The sequence below is a fragment of the Amblyomma mixtum genome, chromosome 5 (assembly GCF_055824585.1).
Source record: "Amblyomma mixtum isolate Tamu chromosome 5, ASM5582458v1, whole genome shotgun sequence".
NCBI lineage: Eukaryota > Metazoa > Arthropoda > Arachnida > Ixodida > Ixodidae > Amblyomma > Amblyomma mixtum.
This window is the reverse complement of record NC_143016.1, coordinates 61,704,625-61,728,605: the sequence shown is the minus strand read 5'-3', so window position 1 is coordinate 61,728,605 and position 23,981 is coordinate 61,704,625. Positions and strand designations below refer to the sequence as shown.

Genomic DNA, 23,981 nt, shown 5'->3' with positions numbered 1-23,981 from the left:
CATCATTTGTTTCATGTCTGTGACATTAAGTGAGCAAAGGATTACCTTTAAAAATAATGTCTCACCTTCGAATAAAACAACATGTAAAACAGGCCACAAGCCACTTTCTCTCTTTCCCTCTTTATTTCCCTCTCCACCTGTGCTCAAATAACTTGAGACCCCCCTTCGATGAAGCCAGGCTTTAAGCACTGAGTAAAGCAAAAAGATTACCAGCCGGGCACAGAAATCACAAAGCACACTTCTATTAATCTTGTGGTTGTTTAAAAGACAGATGACGGTCATCAGACAGGAATCGAGGAGTTCAAAGGCACCATTTTATTAGTCAAGAAGACCATCTTTGTTTGCACCCTTCAAGAGGACGGCGAAAAATCTCACAAGACTTCCAGAAAACAGGGTCCCCTGCCACTCAGTGCACAGTGGGTGGAGTGTGCGTTTCATTGCTGCACAGTGTATCCATGCAATGCTGCACACTGCAGGCATCCTCAACTAAAACTAATGACATCACACAAAACTATAGTGGTTTATTGCTCCCAGTTTTGTATTTGGAGCCCACAACCATGCATCTAAGAAAACAGGCATGCACATATTACAAATACGGTCATTAAAATCTGAAGCCTAGTTGTGTGCGCTATCAAAACATAAGCAAGGAAAAAAAAGTAATACAATGTGCTATTCAAACTACTTAAGTAGTTTCTGCAATGTAATATGCACTAAAGTGCAGCAAAAGATATTCTGTTTACAGTTCCTGTTAACATGCTTCTCAACAGGCTAGTCATTTCCTTTTCACAGAGTTAGACTGTAACAGCTGCTGTGTGGCAACAGGACAACAATGAAAATTCACATCTGCAAAAATACATTCTGCGCAAACCACATCGTGCAGCGACAATTTCGGGCTATCTTTTGCATTAACTCGTCGCTGACTGCCAATAGCTTTACTGCAGTGAATCGCAATTAACGCACAACTCACGGCCCCATTTTCACGCTGCCGGCGCATGCTTGTGTAAGAGCACCGTAAAATGGCTTTGAAACACCCAAGATAAAATATTTGGCAACGTAAAGCATACACATCTCTAGATGATTTTTCTGGACACAGTGCCTTGTCCACGCAGGAGAGGAGAGGTGAGCACGAAGTTCAGTAAAAGATGCTCTTATTAATGGTGGACAAAGAGTACTGTTTGTACTGTTAACAGTGAATACAACCACTACACTGATATTCGTTTGAGAGAGTACAATTTAAAAAATATATGTAAGGTTCATTAAAAGAAACTCCATTCATCCTGAATCAATTCAACGCTACATGATGAGAAACCCTTAATGCAGACCCAGTCCCTGGAGAAAAGTTCTAAAAAATTATCTGCATAAATGAGAAAAACAGAGTGCTGGAATGCAGGTTTCTTCTTCTCTGCCACTATCAACTCACACCTCATACATTCAAAGACAAAATGGACGCCACTCAGACGTAGCACAGCCACGCCTGCAGCTGTATTCCACAACAATCATTTCTGGGGCTAAGAAGCATTTTCATCGTATGCCAATCAGCTGCAGCAGTAGGACTGGACATGACAAAATATCTGTGGGTGAGTGAATTTCTGTAAATACCGGTTTGACAACAGAGTTAACACTATGTTCAAAAGTTGCAAGTTTCTTTCGAAACAACAAAGTGAAACCTTAATTGTAACTTACAAATTATTGTACGTTGGTCCCTCCGCCATGAATAATTGTCATAGTTTCATTGCATTTCACTCAACTAAAGTTGCAGTGACACCTTTGGAGCAAACTTGGTACATTGCATCGCACATGTCGCATTAAGCGAAAAGCACCTGCTGAACGTTACTAATGTTAGCAACACACTAAATGAAATGAAAGTGCAATTCATTTTTAAAACAGCGCGAACAGACATGGACTCAGGGAGGAGACGAAACGACACACGAGCACGGCGTCTCGTCTCCGAGTCCCTGTCTTTTCGCACTGCTTTAAAAATGAATTGCCACCAACTCGCCTAAGCTTCTATATGTTGGTTGAAAGTGCGAGCATCACCAAAAATGATCGTTTCAGAATACAGCCCCGTTCACATATAATGGCCCCAGAGTTCCCAATATGGAATGCAAGAGTAGCAATCTGCCTCAGTATTCTACCGCTGTGAACTTCAATGGGCATTTGCAAGCTATGCCTGTCACCAGCTCCAATGATGGTGAAAAGGAAGGTATCCATAACTTTCTTTACGTTCCTAACCAACCTTTAGCCAGTGCACAAAGAAGTGTGTAGTTTGCTAGGCTTGTGCAAATAGAGGTGCTTAGGTTTGAAGCGAATAGAAATTTTCTTAAAATAATTTTGAAGCAAATATTTCAAACAATTCTTGCAAACAAAAAAGTCTGAACGGCTCAATAGGCACATTCATAATGATGTATTTTTGAAAGTAAAGTAAGAGTGCACTGAAGCTTTCTCACACTCATTGAAGTTGTGTTGACTTTCTGCAAAAAATGGCCATTGCAAATTGGAAGAGTTGACCTATGCGGACCTGCATGGACACCTGCTAGACGTATGCAATGCGCACCTGCCTGCCTAGTGCCACCAGGCAACTCTAACTGCCCACAGCCTGTGCATTGTCAGAGTTGCCTTAAAGTTTTAAAGGGACACTGAGTCAAATTTCTGCTCTTCGTAAAAATCGACTCTCTGGCCTTTTCTGGCTATGTTGCTGTTCGGCTGGCGACAAAAGGTATGTGGATAGCACAGAAACTCTGATTTAGAAATATTCCTACCACTCAGTTCAAACTCATGATGTCCGCACTAAAAAGGACTCTGTTACCCCATTTGGAAGTGAATAGCAGTGTAGTCTAGACTTATTGATCCACGTGCAAGAAATTGCCGTTGCGCTACAGCTTGCTTGTGAAAACAGCCAGTGGTGGCGACATCTGTATTTTGTTTTTTGACCTTCTATGGCTTATAAAAGGTGTTTCCAGTGAAAATAGTACCTCTGTCATGACAACGTGTCAATCTATTGATACAGGTTACTTTAAATTTGTCCTCAGTGTCCATTTAAAGCATCTGCCCTGCTCTTAGCACCAGCTCAAAAATCAAATTGAATGCATGACTTCACTTACAGGACCATCACAATCTCTAAATGACATGATGCATTTCACTGACAAAGAAACTCACTAGTGATGCCACCTGTGATGCCTTAGACAAAAAAATCTGCGCTACACGTTCCTTCAACCACTATGCACTCTACTGGAGAAGCATGGTGTATGCAGACGGGTAGCAAACCAGCACACTACCAGGGTCCTTGCAGTACACAGTTATACAAAGCACACAGTAGTACACCAAATGTTGAGCATAAATTTCACAAATTACCAAAGGCCATGTGAAAGATTATTCATGCCTACGAACACAAAAAGATGAGAAAACTGATGGACATTGGCATGCTCTCCAAGACTGGCTCAGACAGTGGAGAAAGCTAGCATTGACATGATATCTGTTAAAGTATAGAGGGAAACTTTACATCCAGATTACTGCACCTTAGTTCCTGTCAGCTAGAACGAAGCAAAACAAACTATTTTATCGCAGTCAGCAGAAATTTGGATGCCATTACTTGAAAAGAGGCTTAAAATTAACGATATCAAGTCGTAACATTGTGAAACGCGACCTGGGAGAGCCAACAATAAGAACAAACGACCACCTGGCCGTATCCTGTACATTATGCTCAGCTCCTGCATATCCAGCCTCAATCATCTTGCTGTGCATTCACTAGACGGCCCTTTTCAACACAGTATGCAGCCGAACACACTTCTACTTTTTCATCTTGAGAGAAAATGAATCCTAGAAAACAAAATTTTGAGCATATTAACTGCGCAAATACTTAGTGACAAGTCAATCTGCCCATACTATGAAGGATACTGAGACAAAGCATAATTGATTTAGCATAGCGTGTGCCGATCAAAAAAGCTCACATTTCTTCATCCCAGGTGCCGACAACACCACAGTACCGAAAAGCGAAGCATTTCCGCTTTCAGAAATTAAAAAAAAACTTCGCCACGCCAACGAGTTTTATCCTAATCGAGCACAAACTTCTCTGCAGGTATGTCCGGTTAAACATTCTACCATATACCAAGCTCCTATATAGTATATCATTAGTTCAGACAAAGCTCACTAGGCATAGCAGCACGTCTACCATGTCCACAAGACTGCCATAAACACTTTCCTTAACAGCATCCTAGGCATGTGAACAACAATCAGTAAAAAAGGTAAAGCTTAGGAAAGAACAACACCTCATAATTTGTGGCAACTGCTCCAAGGTCAAAAGCTGTTCTGCACTGCAGGAGCCGTGCCTGGACCAGCTGAAGTCACGACAAACAATGCTCGATAAACATGGCAGCACAAATTAAGCTTGAATGCAGAATTTTCAGGTACCTTGTGATGACATTCAAACAGAAGCCATTAATACATATTAATGCTCACAGCTGTTCTATGTGCAATAAAGCTGAGTGACTACCTAACGAGGCATGCCTCAGATCCTTGCTCCAGCACAGGCCAAGCCAGAAAAATAAAATGAGGACAACAAAGAGAAGCTTATACACAAGCAAATAAAACTGCAAAGCTTCTTGAAGAGACCCTGAACAAATTCAGATCAAAACTTCGCATTTTTTTTCTATTTCTTTTTGTCTTCAATGATCTCTTTTCTTGGCGCTGCCACCATATGTATCTTAACATCTAGCTAATCACTGTTTCTATGCTGTATCTTTTTTGTGCGTTTTTTTATTTTATTTTATTCCGACAATGTGCCCATGGCTGTACTATAATCTCATAAGAAAAAGGCTGTCGCTGGTTGCCTTTTGTTTCAGATTACACCATTAGCACAATGCCAATGTGACGAAGGATGAAGAAGGCAAAAAGATTCAGTGGGAATAGTTGGCAATAGTGACTCAGGGTCCCTTTAAGAAAGCCGAAATAAATTTGTTAGAGCATCAGACCACTAGGGGTATTTCAATTTGAGAGCAGCAGATATTCTAATGCTTTACAATTTATGAGCTGATATATAGCTTTAACGTTAGCCCAATCTGATCACAAATTTCAACACGTCAGTCAGCTCTGCAGCAAAACGGGCTGCAGGCAGTTGTCCTTTGGAGGAAATGATTGTATATCTTTGAGTTTACCAAGATTTTCCAACTAGTTCTCCTTGAACACTCATGTATGAGACAAAAACAGTCGTCACCCCATCAAATAGGCCAGACCTACACTGCAGCCAGCCTCAGCACTTGACATTATAGTGGCGCATAGCGGTGAGGACTATTGAAACTGTGGCTGGGGTAAAAGAACAGCTAATGTGAGGAAGCCAGCCTACTGACTGAAAACATGCATATGCAGTACTACAGTTCAATAACAGTAAAAAAAAAAAAAGAAAACACACTAAGTGCACTACAAGATGTCGAAAAGTAATGTATCTGAGTTCAGTTTTTCAAATAAACTTGTAGACTAGAGGTAGTGACAGCATGCCACATAAAAGTAAGAGGTAGGAGAGCATTTTGTAAAATTCAAATGCAGATAGCCAAACCATGTTTTTTTGCACTATGACAATGTCCAAGACATAAACTGTATACCAGGTGCTTGATGAGCTGTTCACAAAAAGAACCCAATTTTCACGTGCTAAACATATATCCCCTGCCAAAAAATGTCTGCAGAAAGATGAAACAGGTGAAAGTGTGCCAGTTTCAAAGCAAAAGAAAAAAAAAGATAGTTTGAATGGAGGGATTACTGTAAAAAAAAGTGAAACTGAAATGTTGCCTGCAGCTTCCACAAAATAACATGCTATAAAAGAACGCCTAAAAGTGGCAAAAATGAAATATTTCAAATTGCCAAAATGCCCTAAGCACGTTTTCTAAACCACAGAGAATAAAAGGCGTCCATTCAAATGCAGGCACCCACACACCTCAAGAGTCAGTTGTGAATTCTACTCCAAGTTATACCAGTTCCCAATCTGAATGCGTTACATATATAATGTCCAAAGAAAGAGCGACACAACTGTCTCATGCTCCCCACTTTTTGCCATCTCAAATGACAATGGAAGCAACAAAACATTCATAACTTGAAAGTTTCAAAAGCAAAAGTCATGGCAAAACCTGCAGCATTCTCGTTATCCATCTGTGCTCTTCACTGCGATACCCATAACAACCAGTGCAACCAGAACTAAAAAGAAACTAAGCACACGGGCAGCAGCTGTACATTAGTGGCAAATATGTGTTACACTGCTAAAACCAAACCGTTGGCTACCGGTCCTCCTGAATGGAAATGTCCCTAACAAATGAGTTCAAAACATATGAGCACATGCAGCAGGAAAAAAAAAGAAGGACACGCTAGATATACAAAGGAGGCATCTGATGGCACCCAAAAAACGCACAAAACTACAACTAAACGAGCAACTCAAATTCATGAGCATGGCGAAAATGGTAATACTACCTACAGTGAATACACTCGACTATACAGAGCACAAAACAAAAATGTGCACCAAAAAGCTACTCAGCAAGGTATCGGCGCTCAAGTGAAGAGATTCTGCTGCCATGTTCGATCATTGGTAGTTGTGCAATGCATCATTCTTAAAACCTATGCGCTAAAATGTCGCTGGATGAGCTAAGCAGTGAAGTAGGTATATGGTACTTCACTTTCTCGAGGAAGCCCTGTACGAAGCAGCAACTGGGCACGTGGTCACCCTGCAGGAAGAAAAACAGAACAACAGTAAGCAGCTCTGACACTGGAGTTTCGTATGAAGAGACTAACAGCTGAGAGATCATGATAAATACTGTGATTGAAATACCATTTGAAAAAGCTGATTTGTTAAAAAAACCTAATCTGTAAATATAGTAAGATTTTATGGGAGCACTCAAGCAGTCCTGCGAGCCATTTCCTACCGACATTTTCAAAGCCTTGCCGTGCTTTATGGCTTCCATTGCATCCTAATCACTCTTTGTTGCATTATCAAACTTTACAACGGCTTTGAGTTGGATTAGTTGGTGCAAGATCATGTTAAAAGGACAGTAGACAAACTGAAGTTGGCCAGTATCAACAAATCACAGCATTCTAACAACAGAGGCGCTAATATTTCCATAATAACTGAGCATTTATAAGTAGAAAAGGCAAAAAAAAAATTAAATGCAGGCATCGCCATCACCGGTTCATTTCACAAGAAAACTGCGACATGCTGGCAAAGTTTCGTAAGCACAGACCTCGTAGGCATGGACACACAGTCATCCATTTAAAAATGGTGCTCACAGGGTCCTTTTCAATGCAGACAACACAAGTTTGAGCCAAGTGGTGGACGAGTTCTTAATAAAATTTTCTCTGCAATAAACGTCTTTTACCATAGACATCAACAAACCCAGAAAGAACGACAGAATCAATTTTGACTAAAAACAAAAATTGGATGGAATTTTCCTCAGTGTCCCTTAAAACAGTGCAGAGATGGAACAATAGAAAATAAAAACAAAACGTGATCTGAACAACAATTGGTCAATGCTCTCGTCGTGTTGTTTCCTAAGACATGGCCACCCTATCGAAGAAAACTTCATAACCTCGCCTCTCCGCCCGACTTTCACCCACCCTCAGCTATGTTTTCCCTTCCTTGGAATTTATTCTGTTAACCAAGAGATCCTCAGTAATCTATTGGCTATGTTACATGTTTCAACCAGGTCGATATTTTCCCTCTAGATCAATAACCCAAGTTTGTTTTCTAATCCACTTAACTCTCTGCATCTCAAGGTTATCTTTACAGTTTCTTCATTAGTCTCCATGTTTCAGCATAATAATTTCTGGTATATATAGCAGTACCCACTATGTTCATTTGTGTTGGCTGAATCTCTAAGCACTTGGATCTTTCTAGCTGTACTCATAGCGCCATGTCTTGAGGCGTTTTCCAACAAGCATTTCTCACGCCTCTGTTTCTTTGCCCAGAGACAAAGCCACCCAGTAAACTTTGGCACCCCGCTAACTGACAACTTCAACATCCGTTTCATGGAATTGATTCACGGAAGTTCAATAACAGTAAAAACAATTTGAATGAGAAGCAGAATTAAGTTCCTCCATCAGAAGACATGTAGAGTTCATTTCATGAACTTAACAAAGCCAAAGGTAGCAGAAAAGAGACAGCAAGATATGTGGCAAATACAGTTAAAAAAACCTGGATGTAACAAATCTCTTTGTAATAAATTCCTTGATATTACAAAGTTTCTTGACTCCCAAAAGCTGCCTCCACTGAAGCGTGTGTACTTGCAAACTTCGTAACAGAGGAGTTCAGGCAGGTAACCTCAATATAACAAACTCACCACTCTGACTGTCCATTAGCTAGTGCTGCATTTCTTGAAATTCAGCCAAAGCATGTGAAAGCTTCATGACAATAAAACATGAACCACCACGAGAGGAACGTCTACAATCACTATGAACAAATGCAGATGACAACGCGCCCTGCTCCAGCACAAACAGCGCCTCTACACAGCTTTCGCTTCAGCAGCGTCACACCAGGTGACACTACAACAGTTCGCGCCCAAAAGTGGCACGAAACATCAGGCAAAGAAGGCGTGAGACAAGCAATGCCCGCCCACAGCCGCTGCTCGGTTGCTCAAGCAATTCAGGCGCCGACAGCGCATGTGCCGCTGGAATGGAGACGGTGGACAGCGCTGGCAATGCAAAGCAAAGAGAGTCTGATGAGGGCAACAGCGGACAGGCAGACCACAAGACTATCGCGTTTTTAAACGAGCATGCAGGGAAGAGGCGGGTGCTTCCGACTCCCCTGCCTACCCAACTGTCTCCACCTGAGAAGTAGCAGCGCCGTAAGTTTCCGCGTGATCTGCAGCGGAGCGTTATCAACTTGATCAAGAAATGCCTCTCCTTGTTAACAATTATGAGTAAAGGGTGCTTGCTGTGAATGTTTGCTAGACCATTTCAACTGCATTTACATTTCATTTTGCCTTCCATTCTGCGCAGTCCTTTAGAGTTTGATATCACACGAAAGCTGGAAGCAACGAAAACCTGCATGTAATGCAAAATTGCAGACCTTTCTCAATTTTGTTTTACACAGGTTGAACTACACAGCGGCCTTCACTCAGGAGAATATTATGTACAATTCTCAACAAAGCCAAATTATTTTTAAAGAATTAAGATATGCAGGAGTGTAACAATATTTCACTAGGCATTTATACACGGCATTAACGTATTAGCAGGTTTCTTACATTTACGTATTTCAGGGTTCCATCACAATGATTAAGAATCGTGAAACACACACGACAACTGCCAGGTGGGGAAAACCTCATGATGGCAAAGACAGAATCTCAATATTTGTTTTTACTGAGATACAGAGCTACGACACGGAAGTTACAAAATTCTCAGCACAATCTCCAACAAGTTTATACCGAAGAAGGTGGAAGCTTTCATCATGATATTGCTGTTGTCGCCCACTAGAGCCAAACATTTCTGCCCTTACTATTCATAAAACCTAATCCAAATTGGTGCAGATGCTGCCCAATAAGAGCATTTTAGCACTGCTTAATCTAAACGATACCGTTAGGCCCAAACTGAATTGCGGCACTGTACCTATCTACTAAAGCACTGGCACACGCTCACTGACCTGACTCTGGTCAAGGCTCAGCCGCCACTCGCTACTGCTCCCTTTTCACAGCCAGCGATGAGGAAGCAGCTTCTAGTCTGCGTTGAGGTCCACCTCTTCAAACTCGTCTGGGCCACAAATCCTGGGCGGTGCCGAAGCACGGGTCGCACTGAGTGCCGGCCTCACGCAGGACTCCGCAGATGACAAACTAGCCCGCAGCGTGGGGCTCTGTTGTGCGGCCTCGACCAACACTGGCGATGACTCCTGTAGGCTGAGTCCCATCAGGACGTCATTCATGGCGGTCTTCGACAAGTCGGTCGGCAATGAGAGGGTGCTGCCATTGGATGGTGAAGAGCCTAGGGAACCGTACGACTCAGATTCGGCCTTGGAAAAGGGCCCGTCACCACCGGGAATGTCCAGCAGGCGTGAGGTTGTTTGCCGGAGCAGACTCATGGAAGCCTCCAACACCCGCGAGTGGAGCTCAGCTGCACAAACGACAAATGCACAAATGTTAACCAAACAATGCAGGTTGGCAGAATGTTGAAGAAATTAGTTTAGACAGCCAAACTATAATGCATAGCCTTTAAACTCATGCATTGCATAGAAGAAAGTTACAAACAGGAACAGAGACGTCTTCTTCAGAGAAAAGAGGAACAGAGAATTCTTCCTCAAAAGAACACCAATTGTGACACCTCATTATATGTGCAAGAATTGAAGTATGGCCCTTCAGAGGAAAGCTGTGGTCATGTGCGTTCTTATCACACATTTTAGGTTACCTTTGGCAGGGCAAAAAACTTACAAATCTCAGCCTTCCATGAGAACAGGCTACAGAGCTTAACTTAATAGAGCCACAGCAACATTGCTCTTTAATCTGACAGCAGTCTTTCTCACAACATAAAATAATAAGCTTCGCTGCTTTTTCGCCATTTGTAAGCCATTTCTGTCCCTGATGATCTCATGAAGAATGAGTCTGTGCAAAAGCCTCAGGCTAATTCCCAGTTCAACACCATCCAATGTGCATGCCCACCATGAACATGTTCAAAATGAATGCAAGACAACAGCAGCAGAACAAAATGCCAAAGCCATCAGCTCAGAGAGAAGTTTTATAAAGCTAACAGGAAACATTAGGGTCTAAACTGTAAAAATATTGGTGGCAGTCACTTCATACTTGTATGACCGGTGCATATGAGCCTGTTAACCTAAAGTGCATGAAAAAGCTTTCCCATAAAATAGTCTTTCTAAACACGACTGACAACCGTTTTAATGAAGCGGCACCATGCATTTCTGTAGTCAGTGTCAAATCTGGATTTCTTAAGTGTGTATATGACAGTGAATGGGTGTCATCAGATCTTAATTTCTTCATATTTTGCTGCGTCTAATAGATGCCAGCACAAAATGGTGGCTTCTCTGAATATGTAGACTCTCTCACCTTGAAAACCATTCAAAACAGGGCTAATAAAAGCAGCAAGTGCAAAAACTTATCACTAAACCCAGTAATTAGAGGCCTAGTTCTCACCACAGTTTATGCACAGGCCTGCATTTACATTTCAAGCAAGAATTTAAATCCCGGTGACAATGAGATGCAACACACCAGGGTTGCCAGATATGCCATCGCCGCCAGCGGGCACGGATGGCGGCTTGTGCTCGGCACCGACCCCGGGCTCCCGCTCAGGCAGGTGGGCTTTGCGTCGCTCGTGGATCTCCGTTGAGATCTGTTCCAGGCTGTGCAGGGCATCCGTGTATGCCTGCTTGGACTGTATCACCGCCTTGCGCAACACTTCCACCTGGCCTTTGATTTCCTGAGAAGTCAACAAGGGAATGAAAGGAAGTGTTTGCAAACAGTGGCGCGCACTTCGCTGCAGGTGCTGTCTGCTATGTAGAGGTGCTCAAACCTTGGGGCATTACAAAGTTTCGTCGAAGGAAGCGCTCATCTGTCAACTGCTTCTGGTTGCTCAGTCTTTGCACGCAGTATTGCAATCGCTTCAACACTTCGACTCACTCCCTCTCCTCTCAGTGCACTGATGCTCTCCACCTTCCCCCTCTTATCCTCTCCACACCACCTATGGGACGGTCCTGCTGAGATCTTGGGAGTTACGTCCCCAATAGCCACTGGTATAAAATATAGCAAGACATGTTCTCCTTAAATCAGTCCCATTTTACAAGAGTTGCAACTGTCAATGGTTTGTTTAACCAATGCACAAACCCTTGAGAAGAACTGTAGCATACACTGTGCATGCCCCAAATTAGCTGCTGAAATTGAATTTCCACTTTGCAGTGCAAGCTTCAATTCAAAAGTGCAGATGACTGTATGCGACATCACTTATAGGCACGCAACGCAAGAGGGAAGCCATGTGGGCCAACGATGCACTGACAAGACGGGCTATTTTATGTCACTCCAACCAAACACAGTGCACATGAGCATGCAAAGTCGTGCAATTTTGCTCACAAGAATGACATTACAGTAAAAGCTCCTTTATTCAACTCCCGTTTATTTGAAAATCGGGAAAACCTGAACTGCACCGCAGTTCCTGTGACAAAGCAGCGGGAAGACATGCCATTTTCTATTGTGGCCAATGACTGCAATCATGCGTCACTTTCGTAAAATCCTACTGCAGCATTGACTTGAAAATCATGTACTAATAGTACTTCCTTATCCAAGCCGCATTATGAAAGCAACTTTCACATGTGAGGCTGCACCAGGCAACAGATTCTTGAAGTACATCTAGAACTTTTTGCAACATGCAGTCATGAGAGCCTGGAAAGTGTTCATACCTGAAGCTTCTGCTGGAAGGCTCCTTTCTTTTCAAAGTAGAGCCTGGAACAAGGGAGAGTGGCAAAGAATGAGCGGGTTGTGGCTACTGCATGAAATAATGATAACCAGCTAAATAGTAAGAAAAAAGAAAACAAATAAGAGTCTTGTGTCATATCTTGATTACTGTTAAAGAATTCTGCCCATACCAGGTGGCACAAAACATACTTACCAGGTCTGATTTTAGTCTGCAATGAATGAGCATATGTAACCAAATTTGGCATATGCAACGTAGCAATCATAGAACATACATAGTACTAAAGGTTTTCATGTATCAAAGAATGGATACCAATAAAACTCGGAAGAAAGTGTTCACTGTCAAGAAGTATTTCCTCTAAGTAAATTTTAATGTGAAAGCAGGCCCGGTAAGTATGTTTCACTTTCAGCCCAATTTTCTGAGAACTAAAATGGATGTGTGTATCCCTTGAAAGCGCCCCAAAAATTACACGAGCAATGCATGCTTATTACTTTGTATTACTTAATTCTCCGAGAAGCAGCTACAGTGAAAGTAGGCACAGACATAGCAATAAAACCACATTTCTAATATATAAGGAACGCATGCCATAGGTGCAGTGTACTGCTGCTTATACATGCATGTCTGACAAAAAAAGAAAAATGAAGTCAAAGCCCTCTGCTCAGAACAATGAATCATAAGAATTTTAAAAAAGCTAAAGAGGGACAAGGCACCAATAGCCTGCTGCCCTGTCCACTCAAAACTCAAAATGTTCACAGACGAATTTGTCACCTCAGTGAAGGCAATTGCAATAGTATGGCTTTTGACTAATCTGACATTCCACAGGACGCCTGCTTTATTGACGGTGTTCACCTTAACTCATCTAGGCAGTAAGGCATCAAGTAAAGAATGTACATTGCTCGTCTATGGCTACTTGCGTTGTGGGAAGAACATGAATGGAAGACCGGGATCAAACTTTTTTGTGTCTCTGGAACAAGCAAACCTTAAGTACTGAACCTCTAAGGCAATTCTTGGTGGGTACAGCCGAAATAATAAGACGCAGACACAGAAAGGAACACGTAGAACGTAGACGAAGCTGACTGTCAACTGCCAATAAAATTTTAGTTGACAGTCAGCTTCGTCTACGTTCTACGTGTTCCTTTCTGTGTCTGCGTCTTATTATTTCGGCTGTACCCACCAAGAAGTATGAACCAACTAGCTCAGTTTTCTACTCTCTTAGGCAAGCCTAAGGTACTGAACCTCTTACACAACACTTATACTGACGCTTCGCGCGCTGCTGAAGAAAGCCATAAAAAGACATTGGCACGAGAACACTGGGATCATTCAAGCAGCTACAGCAAAGATTAATGAAAGCTTTCCCAAGCAGGCATTCGTTGGCTGTCTTAACTGGTGGAAACTTTGGCATAAGTATGCAGACTGTTGAAGGTGTACCACTTTCATTGCGATAAACTCTTTCATGCAAGATGAATTCCAAGTCTTCTACAAACTCAGTTTCAGATCCTGATAAAAAAATTTTGATGCTACATCTTGTACATTTGCACCACTACCAGGTTCATAATGCAGTATTTGGCCCCAACACAGAATGAAATGAAGACTTGCCTGGACTTGGCTATGTCTTTCTTGAGTCTTCGTTCAAGCAAGTGGACCTTGTGTTCCGCTTCCGTGAATGAGGCTGCCCGTTTACGATGCTCCCTTTCACTCTCAAGCCTCATGGCCTCCGCTTCCATCACCTGGTACAGAATAAATGGCAACTGTAAATGGTAACCTCATGAAATGGGTAGTCCAGACTTCAAGAAACAAGTCCTACAAATTCACCACAAGTTCCCTCTCCGTTGAAGCACAAGAAAAAAAAAAACTGCTTTAAACAGAAATAAAGCTGCGATAAAAGAAAGAAAAAAAAGTAAGAGCCTAACTCATGAAGCCTAACTTTGGTTACATAACCTCCAAAGGTGTGTGAAAGTGAAAATTTTCAAACTGCACATAGAATATTCTACATTCAAAACTCTCAAAAATTCTGAATATATCTTTAATGATTCCCGAATAACTTTTTAATAGTTCTCAAATACTGGGCATGACACAGTGCCACAATAGACCAACAAACATCTCAAAGACACCATCTCCTCCCCTTTCAATGCAGCAGAATCTAATAAATCAACTGATACGCGCACTAGGAAGTGTTTCGTGCCTTCCAGTCACGCTGCGGCAGTGTGCAAAGTTCAACACGTGCGCCTACCTTATCTGCTGTGCTGAGGTGCTACCAATTCGTCCATTGTAAAACTTTATTTCCCTGGGCGCAAGAGGCGATCCCCTTGCTTCATTCCTCTCCTGCAGACATCATCTCGCTAACAACAGTTACCGTGTATCACCACTACAGCCTCTAGCTTTCACATGCACACTGTTGTAGCAGGCACTACTGCATCCTTTAGTCAGTCCAAGTGCAGTTTCGTCACTTAACAAATTCCTCTGCTACAACGCTATGGCTAGGATGTCTCAACACCAGCCAGGGAGCTTGAGCCTCTGTCACAGAGCTGCCTATCGGGATACCCTAGCCAGGACTTGCAATCGGCGAACAAGACAGGTGGACAGAAAAACAAAGTGCCCCTGCTTGTTTTCTCTGGAGTCTTCAGGTGAAGGCACTGTCTTAATGTAGTTACACAATCGTCCACTTTAAACCAGTGCTTCAAGTAAACCATATTTCAGTACAAAGTTATGCCTTTTGACAGAAACCAAGTTTTTCCAGTGGTATGTTGGAGTAACCACACTGATCTCGCAATCATTTAGCTACCTTTGTATACTATGCTGAACCACCGCTCAGTTTTGCATTCTGATGACTCGAGGCTTCCCAAAAGACTGTCCGATCTGTGCTAAAATGCAGTCAGGAGCAAAACTGACTATCAAGTATTTGTGCAACAGCTTCCACAAACCTACACAGATGTACGCATGGTCCCTTTGATATTTATACAAAAGCAGTAAGACAATAGATTTAAGAAATGCATTACATTTGCTTAAACACAAACTAGTAGTTTTTAAGAGTACCATTTCATCTACTAAGCAGCAAAGCTGGTGTACCTGAGGCTAAGGTCACATGCAGTCAACTCGCATCATTTGAAATATCTTGGAACCACTTGGATTTTCAAAAGCCTGAATTACGACTGAAGACAAGATTTTGGTCTCTCATACGAATTGGTCACACAGGAAATGCAATATGGCCAACATATGCTTGTCTTGAGTTCTCAGAACCATTGACAGCAAGGTTCTGGCGACAAATTTTAATGGCACTGCATGTTTTCTCCCAACTGATTAGGCTTCATCCATGACAACGAGTTGAGACTCCTCTACAGCATATGATGATGGTGATAAGGATGTGATGTTTTATGGCACATCAGCTATTTAGACCATTCTGTGTAAGGTAATGTGGCGAATTTAAAATTTGCGTTTTTTTTAAAACTGCACTCTTTTCATAGCATTATAAGAGTGAGCAATGACTTTTTTTCAGCAGGCTTTCACACTTATACATATAGAGAATTTTATGCTTTCTACTGGTATGCATTATTATAGGTTAAAGGGGAAGAGAGGCAAAGACTGGATCAGATATGATTCACAGGTTATGCCTAAATTTTGCCACACAATACCTGGTGTCAGCTTGTAATGACTACACAATTTGAGTTGCTGCTTTGTTCCGCATTCCTGAAGTGCTCCTCTTGTTTGAATTTCAAATGGTGATATTACGGTATTATTTAGTACGCGACAAATACCTAGGGCTTGCTGTTTTGGTTGTGCATGTTCTCTGGTTGGTACTTAGCACAAAAGACAATAAGACTTAACTGCAGGTGCTGCTTATGGAGAGACAAAAAGCTCTCCCAACAATGCAAGCTAACCAAAACCTAATTAAGCCAATCAATAAAATTTTATTTCATCAGACACACAACGCATTTAGGGTTCAGTTATCCACCTCCAGGCTGCACAAACATGCAGCAAACATACATACCTTCATAGTAGCATGGTTGAGCATCTCCTGCCAAGCATTGTCAAACTCCCACTGTGTCTGGTTGCTGAGAAAGCGCTGCTCCGCCAACGAGATGGTCTCCTTGGCTGCCTGGTGCACTTCAGAGGCCCGCTGGTACTGCACTGCAGCTCGCTGGCACTCCAGCTGTGCCTGCACCAAGTTCCACAAAGTTCTATGATCACCGAAGCATATGGAGCACACCTGCTCCATATGGTACAAGCATATTTACGAATGTGGCCTATACAGCACGTGGCATACGCTTGTGGAAAGGAAAAAAACGAAATTCATCATCTTGAAAACATAAGTGTGCGAAAGCACTGCACACCAAATACACACCAATGGAAAAAGAAACGCTAATGTTTGTGCTCCACCAAGGGTTGAAATTTTCAAATGGCATGCCAGTCACTACAGACTGCATACTATGCCCCCTAGTGGCAACCAGTCCGAGCTTATCAGTAAGACTTGTCCAATTCCAGTATGAGCAGTAGCCAACAAAGTATATCCACTGAGCAGACAACATGCACATAAACGCTTCCACTGCATTACAGACGTTTTGAGTGATGGTGTTGAATGTGTGTGTATGCGTGCAAGTTTGTGATGTCTACGCATGCCAAAAGCTACGCCATGAGTGGTTCTACTGCATGGAATAGCAGGCTGAATCACAGAAACGCAAGACAGGGACAACTGTCCACATCAGCAGGTGATGATGATGCCAAGATTAGCAGAAATAACTGCCCGAAAACTTGTGAGACCATCAATGTAGAAGACACCTGCAGAGTACCTTGCCATGAAATTGCAACTGAAAAATTTCGCAGATTTTGACAAAAAAGTACAAAGTCTATGTCTTGCCTGCTGATCAGTGGCCAGAATGAAAACCATGAAGAATTCAGATGAAATGTGGCAGACGGTAATGCAAAAAGAATGCGGCGAGAATATGGGGATAAGACATGGGCTCACAGCTAGTTGCAGCCAAAATGCTATCTCAACAGTGGGCAAGGAAAGGGTCCACTCAAAGGTCCGCAGGGGTGAGTTGGACACAGAGCAAGGTAAAATGCTGGGGTTCCCCACTGCCCTGGCATTGTCCGTCATGAACTTGCATCAAGTTGTTGCATGCACAACATACACTGATACTCCAAAGCATTGGCGAGCATGTGAATCAATATGTTTACAAACAGGCGTCTACAGTGGGGAAAGTAAGATCAGAACATAGCATCATGGCATTGTGCTGCTTTCAGACAACAGTTATGCAGCAAACCATCAAGTGTCAATTACATCCCATCCACTCACGCTTCATAGACACTTTCTGTGAGAACTGCATCCCCAGAGAAACCATTTTTGTCTTCTGTCCTCTGAATGCAACTACCAACGTCTTTTTTTACATCCTTAAAAGTGTCCTGATGAACTGATTTTCAGCAGCATTTATTGTAACAGAGGCTGTTTGCTCTTGTCCACATGGACATGTTGGTTTATTTCATGGCTCGAGCTGTAAGGTCACACCAACATACTTAGGCTTATATGACCAAAATATCATGTAAACTATCATAACACCACATGGCACTTCACGCTAGCATTGATGGCATTGCAAGATGTCCCCTAATGATGAAAATGATGAACCAAGAAAAGATCTGGATCATAGTTAAAAGCCACAGCAGCGTATAATGAAGCTTATTCCGCAACACGCGGTCCTGATCAAAATTCACTTCAGTGTCCCTTTAAAAGTATGGAGCTGAAGGCTATGGGTGGCTAATGCATGGTGACTAAAACATGCAGCTGAAGAATACAAACTGACAGAAACCACAAAGGAGAGCTTTTAGCTATGTGATACCTCGAATGGTGTGCTCTGTACCAACAATGAAGCAGCAGGTTTGAGAGTATGTAACTTCAAAAGCTACAGCAATACAGAATGCACAGACCTAAGGAGTACTGGTGTCTGTACTTTACACACGTAATAAAGCAAAACCAAAGAGTCACCACCTGACCATGCCCAATAAATCTGCAGCGGCTGCTGCATCTAATACAAGCAACAGTGTGCGAAAAGACACAACAGTCATCATATATTTTTTCGGTTACTGGTTTATTCCAAGTTCCAATAAAAGGGCTCAACAAAATACAAGTGAAAAATGGTACTCTTTACCTTCTGTGCATATTCTTTGGCTTCATAGTATGGCCGGGCTGCTTCAATTGACTTTCCAAGCTTCTTTGCCAAAATGCGCAGCTTGTGACTAGACTCGCTGAGAGTTGCTCGGAAGGCAGAGTTGGCATCCTGCGGTACATAATATATTAGGAATGTTGCAATGTGGACCACTGCGTGGCTGCTGTCAAATGACTGAAGAAAATGAAGAATAAAGTAGCACTTAAAGGCATTTATCTATTAATGCACATATCATAAACTGGCTCGTTTTTCTAAGTGCAGCTGAGCCAGTTTTTCCCCAATTCAGGAAAAACAACACATTTTTATGAAAGGGATAGCTGTAGGAGACCCTACAAGATACAAGTAATCTATTTCAACTAACCAACCTCAACATAAATTTGCAGCCTCATTAACAAGTTGATGCCATTTTAAATGCTGAAAGTAATGACATTTTTTGTTTAATATGCAGGAATGCTGTATTAAGAGGCACTGCGAAATAAAACAAAAACAAGATATAAGAAACCCAAAAAATTCACCCAAACGTTCTGCGACTCCCTATAGCAGCACGTAAAAAACACAAAAGTTCATTGTCATAGCTTTGCTTTTTTCTTTTCTTTAAAGGTTTCCTGATAGAACACAAGTGCCTTCTCACCTTGTGCCAAAAACAACACTCGTTAAACTGCTAAAGGTCGCAGGCATCCAAGCCGAACAATCCATATAAATAAAGCAAGTGCACTAAATTCTGTGACTCATGACCCAAACAGCTATCACACCATGTTATCTTCCTCAGCACTCTGAAAGCACGCATAAACTGAAAGCCCGCGAAAACAATCAGCAGCACATAGTTACAAAGGAAGGCCATAAACGCAACGGACAATGACAGGCAGCTAGCTCTTACCACTCTACCTCCCAACAAAATACCATGAAATGAAACATATTGCCCTGGCACAGCCTGAACAGCTGGCTATCAACACTTATCATGTCTCCACCAAAAGCCCCTACATCAAGTCTATGTGCTCACCTGAAAAAAAGTTGAGCTGAATTACTTTCCTAGAGACAATGCATCACCGACTAGCCCTGTAACGAATTTCATTAGGGGTACCCTTGATAATGCCAAACAAAAGCAGGACAAAAGAGGACAGCCCTGGTGTAGTGCAGCAATTACAAAAATTGCGCAAGCCTTTAGGCTTAATGCTAATGTTGCACGAGTCACTCCTAACATATTGAAAAAGCAATATCTGCAGCCAGGAAAGCAGATTTATGTTAGAACGAGTCGATGTTCCATTTTAGGAAACAAACAGCATGAAAAGAATGAGATGGCCACAGCCATCGTTGCATCAAATCAGATCTCCCCTCATGTCCCCTCCTTCTCGCATTGCTTCCCAATATAGTAATGCTTTTGCTTTGGGAGAAATAAAAATATGCTGTTGAAGTACAATGTCTTTTTACATATTCCACAGAAGCTTCAGGAAAAGTATTACTGTCTGTAGCAGGTGTGCCTGTAAAGTCAGGGCAAATGGTGAAAAAAAAATGTTGCTGCCTCCCCATAGCAAGTAGCAGTACTCACATCTAATTCAACTTCTAGCCGGTTGATTTCATCCGTGCAGGTATTCAACTTTTCCAACTGGATCTGCGTAAGACGAACAGCCGTAATGTTAAGAGACACTTCCATGGCAGCAGCTGCAGCAGCACTGAGCTCATGTGAGAACCCTATCACCTCCCAGCTCCGAGAACAGGCTGGTTTTTCAAGTGCTAGGCAAACAGGAAGCATGTGGCCTCTGTTGGATGGCTTGCCCTAACCGAAAGCAATATCTCGTGCCGGCAACTCTTCAGGGCCTGGTGCCTTGGAGCAAAGCTTATCTTGCATATCACCCCTGTGACTATCTGTGCTTTGCATTGGGAAATCCTAGCAATCCAGGGAGAAGACAAGAATGGAAAGATCAAGAACTTGAAGTGCAGATATCATTTAACGATGAAGCTTTGTTTAGTGCACGTGCAAAGGAAATCTCATCAACGAAAATGCCGATTCCATTTTTTGCATCTGTTGACAAGGCAACTTAAGTTCCAGGAAACATATTTTCCAGTCAAGAAAAAAAACCATTGGAACCAATTGGATTTCCAATGGGTTCCAATTGGATGAGTTCAGTTTCCAATTGGATGGTGCAAAGGGACTATCCAATTGGACCATTTTGGTTTCCAATTGGTCCTACCCATTGCATCCAACTGGTCCGCCCAACTGCACCCAATTTATCCAATGAATGTTTGCATATTTGACAAAAAGGTAGAACTAATATGGTTCTTACAATAAGAGCTATCGGCAGCTTAGCCTAATAAATTGTACTCATCACCTACACCACCACTGGAGCTGAAATGAAATTAAATAAATGCGCTCGTGGGCAAGTGCCACTTGCCCCAGCACAAGAGCCTAATAAACTGGGTATATAAGTTGGAGCAGAAATGTGTTCTCTGGATGTACATATTGAGCTAATGTATGCTACTAGTGCCTGAATGTGCAGTGTTGCTTAGCATGTTAATTTCAATTCCGTAGAAAAATGTTGATTGGCACTAGGCAGAGTGTCTCCCTGCAGCCCTGATAAATCAGTTTTCGTTTTGCACATTACAATGTGTTATGTTGTAGAAATATTTATCCAAGATCCTAGAGTATATTATTTAAACATTTAGCTACCTTTCTCAATGAACGTAACATATTTTGTGAATATTTTCTGGGTGAAATAACTGCCTGGCCTAATGGGCCCAATTGGCTAGTCCAGTTGGATCCAATTGGTCGGGGGCTATAAACACAACTGGAACCAATTGGTTCCAATTGGGAAATCTAATTGGAAGCAATGGGAATGTCCATTTAGTTCCAACTGGAATGTCCAATTGGTTCCAATAGTTTTTTTTTGACTGGGACACAGGAATAAAACTACACACGTGGATCAGACATTTTTAATACCATGGTAATTTTGATCAAACAGCACAGCATAAAGAAAAGCCAAATTGCGATCAAACGCTTTCACTTAGGGTAACACCTTTTTTCAGCGACACCTGCACACCAAGCAAGCTTTACATTAATCAGACATGTCTGCCTAATTGCTAAAGAAATTGTGTACTGCTAAAACAGGTTTTGTTTAATGTGCTAAAATTATAAAAATTAACAGAGTGGTATGAGTATGATATTAATGCAACATGCAGAGCTAAGATTGTAGTGAACATCTAAAGAAACTGACATCGCGTCATAAAAACAATGTGGACAAGTTAAATACAAAATCATCAATATAAAGAATATGACCAATGACTTTATATTCATATTAACTTGCACAACTGCCTAATGCTTTCCCTTTCATGAAAGACTGACATCCTACAGTTGGAGGAATGCAACTAGGTCATGCACTCACCCCTACTGAAGGAAGTACGGAGGGAAAAAACTTGTTTTACAGCAGTGAGGAGAAGCAATGTAAAACCATCTTACCCTTAGAAATGCACTTAACTAAATGCTCGCATGTAAATAATTCTTTGGCTAGTGTATGCAATCCACAAAGCCATCATGTCACAGAAACCACACTATTTAGGCAAGGCTCATATGCACACCACTGATGTGCATGAATGGAACATATAGGTCCTTTTGCCCACTTCAGTGAGTGGCACCTTCAACTTATAAAGAACTTTCTTTATAAGCACAGGTTTCAAACAGACCGAGACAGCCTCAAACTGCATGATGTATGGCAGCGTCAGCACAAGCAATTTTCTTCCCTACCCTATGGTGCGAAAATTGTTGTGGCCAAGAATGAAACTTTATCAAAATGAGTGCAACAAATCACGAAACTTAATTTTTGCCAGATATGACAGCTCTTGCATTCTTTAAAATCAAAATTTTACTGTACCTCTGGAGGACACAACACTTATGGACATATAAGCAAAAAAATAAAGCTTCAAAGCCATGGGAGGTGTTTCAATGTTCTCCACTAAAAAGAGCGCACTCGGTCTTGATCGTGGCGTAGGCAAGCGTGAGCACAAGCATAAACGCATTGCATCTTGCTCTCGATCGCCAATTCCTTCCAAGAAAATATGACAGTCAGCATGTTCTGCTCGATCTTCTAGAGATGAAGTGCCCCCCCCTCCCCTTCTACGCTCATAGCTTCAGGATAAGATTTACTACAGCTAGCATAACGCAACACCTCCAGTCAAATTTCAGCAGCTATAGAGAGAGGGTAGAGCATTTTTATGACATTAAAATGGCGTCGAAACCATGCTGCAGCTGGGCGCCTCTAATGACCTTATCAGCGCTCAATGAGTAAGCAGAGAGGAAAATGCCACCGTCCTTCGCTCCCATACAAAGCGAAAGCAGCATCTACACGCGGCCGACGGATGCTCACGGCCGCAGGCGCTGCAAGCATTCGTCTAAAATAAGGCGAAACATTAGGCGCGCGGTTAGCGCGCTGCTCACTTCATAAGCACAACGCGAGATCGGGCCGAAAGGGAAGAGCAACGCAACTGTTCACGTGCTCTTTGCGTAAATTCCCTTCGCGACTGAGTAATAGCTTGACGACTACGCACGCTCCATTCGCGGAATCCTGTTTACGCAACGCGCAGCCTTGAAACTTCTGCGCGTTCCGTGAGATGTATCCGCGCGGACTCGGGAAGCAGCACTGTCAGGAGCAGGGACACGGGACGCAACGGAGAACTGTCAATGCAGCTCCGCAAAAACAGAAATAGCACAGAACACCTAAATTTGATTTGGGCTCACGTAGGTGCTACATGCTGTATATAGCATCGATCACTTCCTCAAGCCGCGCGGCGCGGTCTATTTTCGGAATCGCTAGAAGCGACGATCAACAAAGAAAATCGATAAGGTACTAAACATTACAGAGCAGGTCAAGTATGCTAATCGCATGAGCCGGAATACCTGACCAGTTTACGCTAGAAACCAGAACAGCGACCGAAAGGTCAACGAGGTTATTTTCATTAACGCGTCGTCGGAAACCAACATCTAGTTCACAAGACAGGCTAAAAGACAACAGTCCAAACGCACCATGCAAAGTCAGCAAGAATGGTCATGCAGTAATCACAACGATGCTCTCAGCACTGGACAAATTTCCAAAGCAAAACGACACAACTTCATGAATTCCCGCACAACAGCACTGTTTACAAACAACTTTGCAAAGACGGTGCTAGATTCCTTGCGCCGTTCTGCGCTCGCATAACCTCACTGCATAAGGCGAAGGTCTATTCTTCCACACCTTAAGCAGGTATTTTGAATGCGAGATACATTACTTGAACACGGGGATCCAAGGTTTCCTCTCCAGCGTCATCAGCCATCCGCCGTCGCTGACCAAACCCACTTCAGCCATTGATGCCCAGGGATGGTGTCAGCCTGGAGGCTCCTCTCCAAAACTTTTAGTTTCGTATATTTGCACACGTAAGTTGACAAATCATGCTCACAACTAACCAATAAATACAAAAAAATATTAGGTT

At 42.4% G+C, this 23,981-nt stretch overlaps 1 protein-coding gene across 2 annotated transcripts; it reads right to left on the bottom strand.

Annotated features, from left to right (window-relative positions):
- Positions 1-300: 300 nt before the first annotated feature.
- LOC149342409 (SH3 domain-binding protein 5 homolog) lies at positions 301-23,915 on the bottom strand. 2 transcript variants are annotated; one of them, XM_089544694.1, is made up of 10 exons: positions 23,781-23,915; positions 20,074-20,136; positions 18,510-18,638; positions 16,358-16,525; positions 13,969-14,099; positions 12,359-12,401; positions 11,178-11,385; positions 9,608-10,071; positions 6,654-6,701; positions 301-4,334 (listed from the first exon to the last, which is right to left on the bottom strand). In XM_089544694.1, exons 1-8 carry the CDS (start codon positions 23,823-23,825, stop codon positions 9,680-9,682), a joined length of 1,179 nt encoding a protein of 392 aa, XP_089400820.1. In that variant the 5' UTR covers positions 23,826-23,915; the 3' UTR covers positions 301-4,334; positions 6,654-6,701; positions 9,608-9,679. The 2 variants fall into 2 exon arrangements, with proteins under 2 accessions (XP_089400820.1, XP_089400819.1); XM_089544693.1 differs by having other exon boundaries at positions 301-6,701; positions 23,781-23,914.
- Positions 23,916-23,981: the final 66 nt, after the last annotated feature.

Coding starts and splice junctions, on each gene's coding strand:
- LOC149342409 (XM_089544694.1), bottom strand. CDS start 23,825: ATGGCTGATGACGCTGGAGAGGAAACCTTGGATCCCCGTGTTCAA. Junction 18,639..20,073: donor GGCTAGAAGTTGAATTAGAT/GTGAGTACTGCT, acceptor TATGTACCGCAG/GATGCCAACTCTGCCTTCCG. Junction 12,402..13,968: donor AAAGACATAGCCAAGTCCAG/GCAAGTCTTCAT, acceptor CCCTTGTTCCAG/GCTCTACTTTGAAAAGAAAG.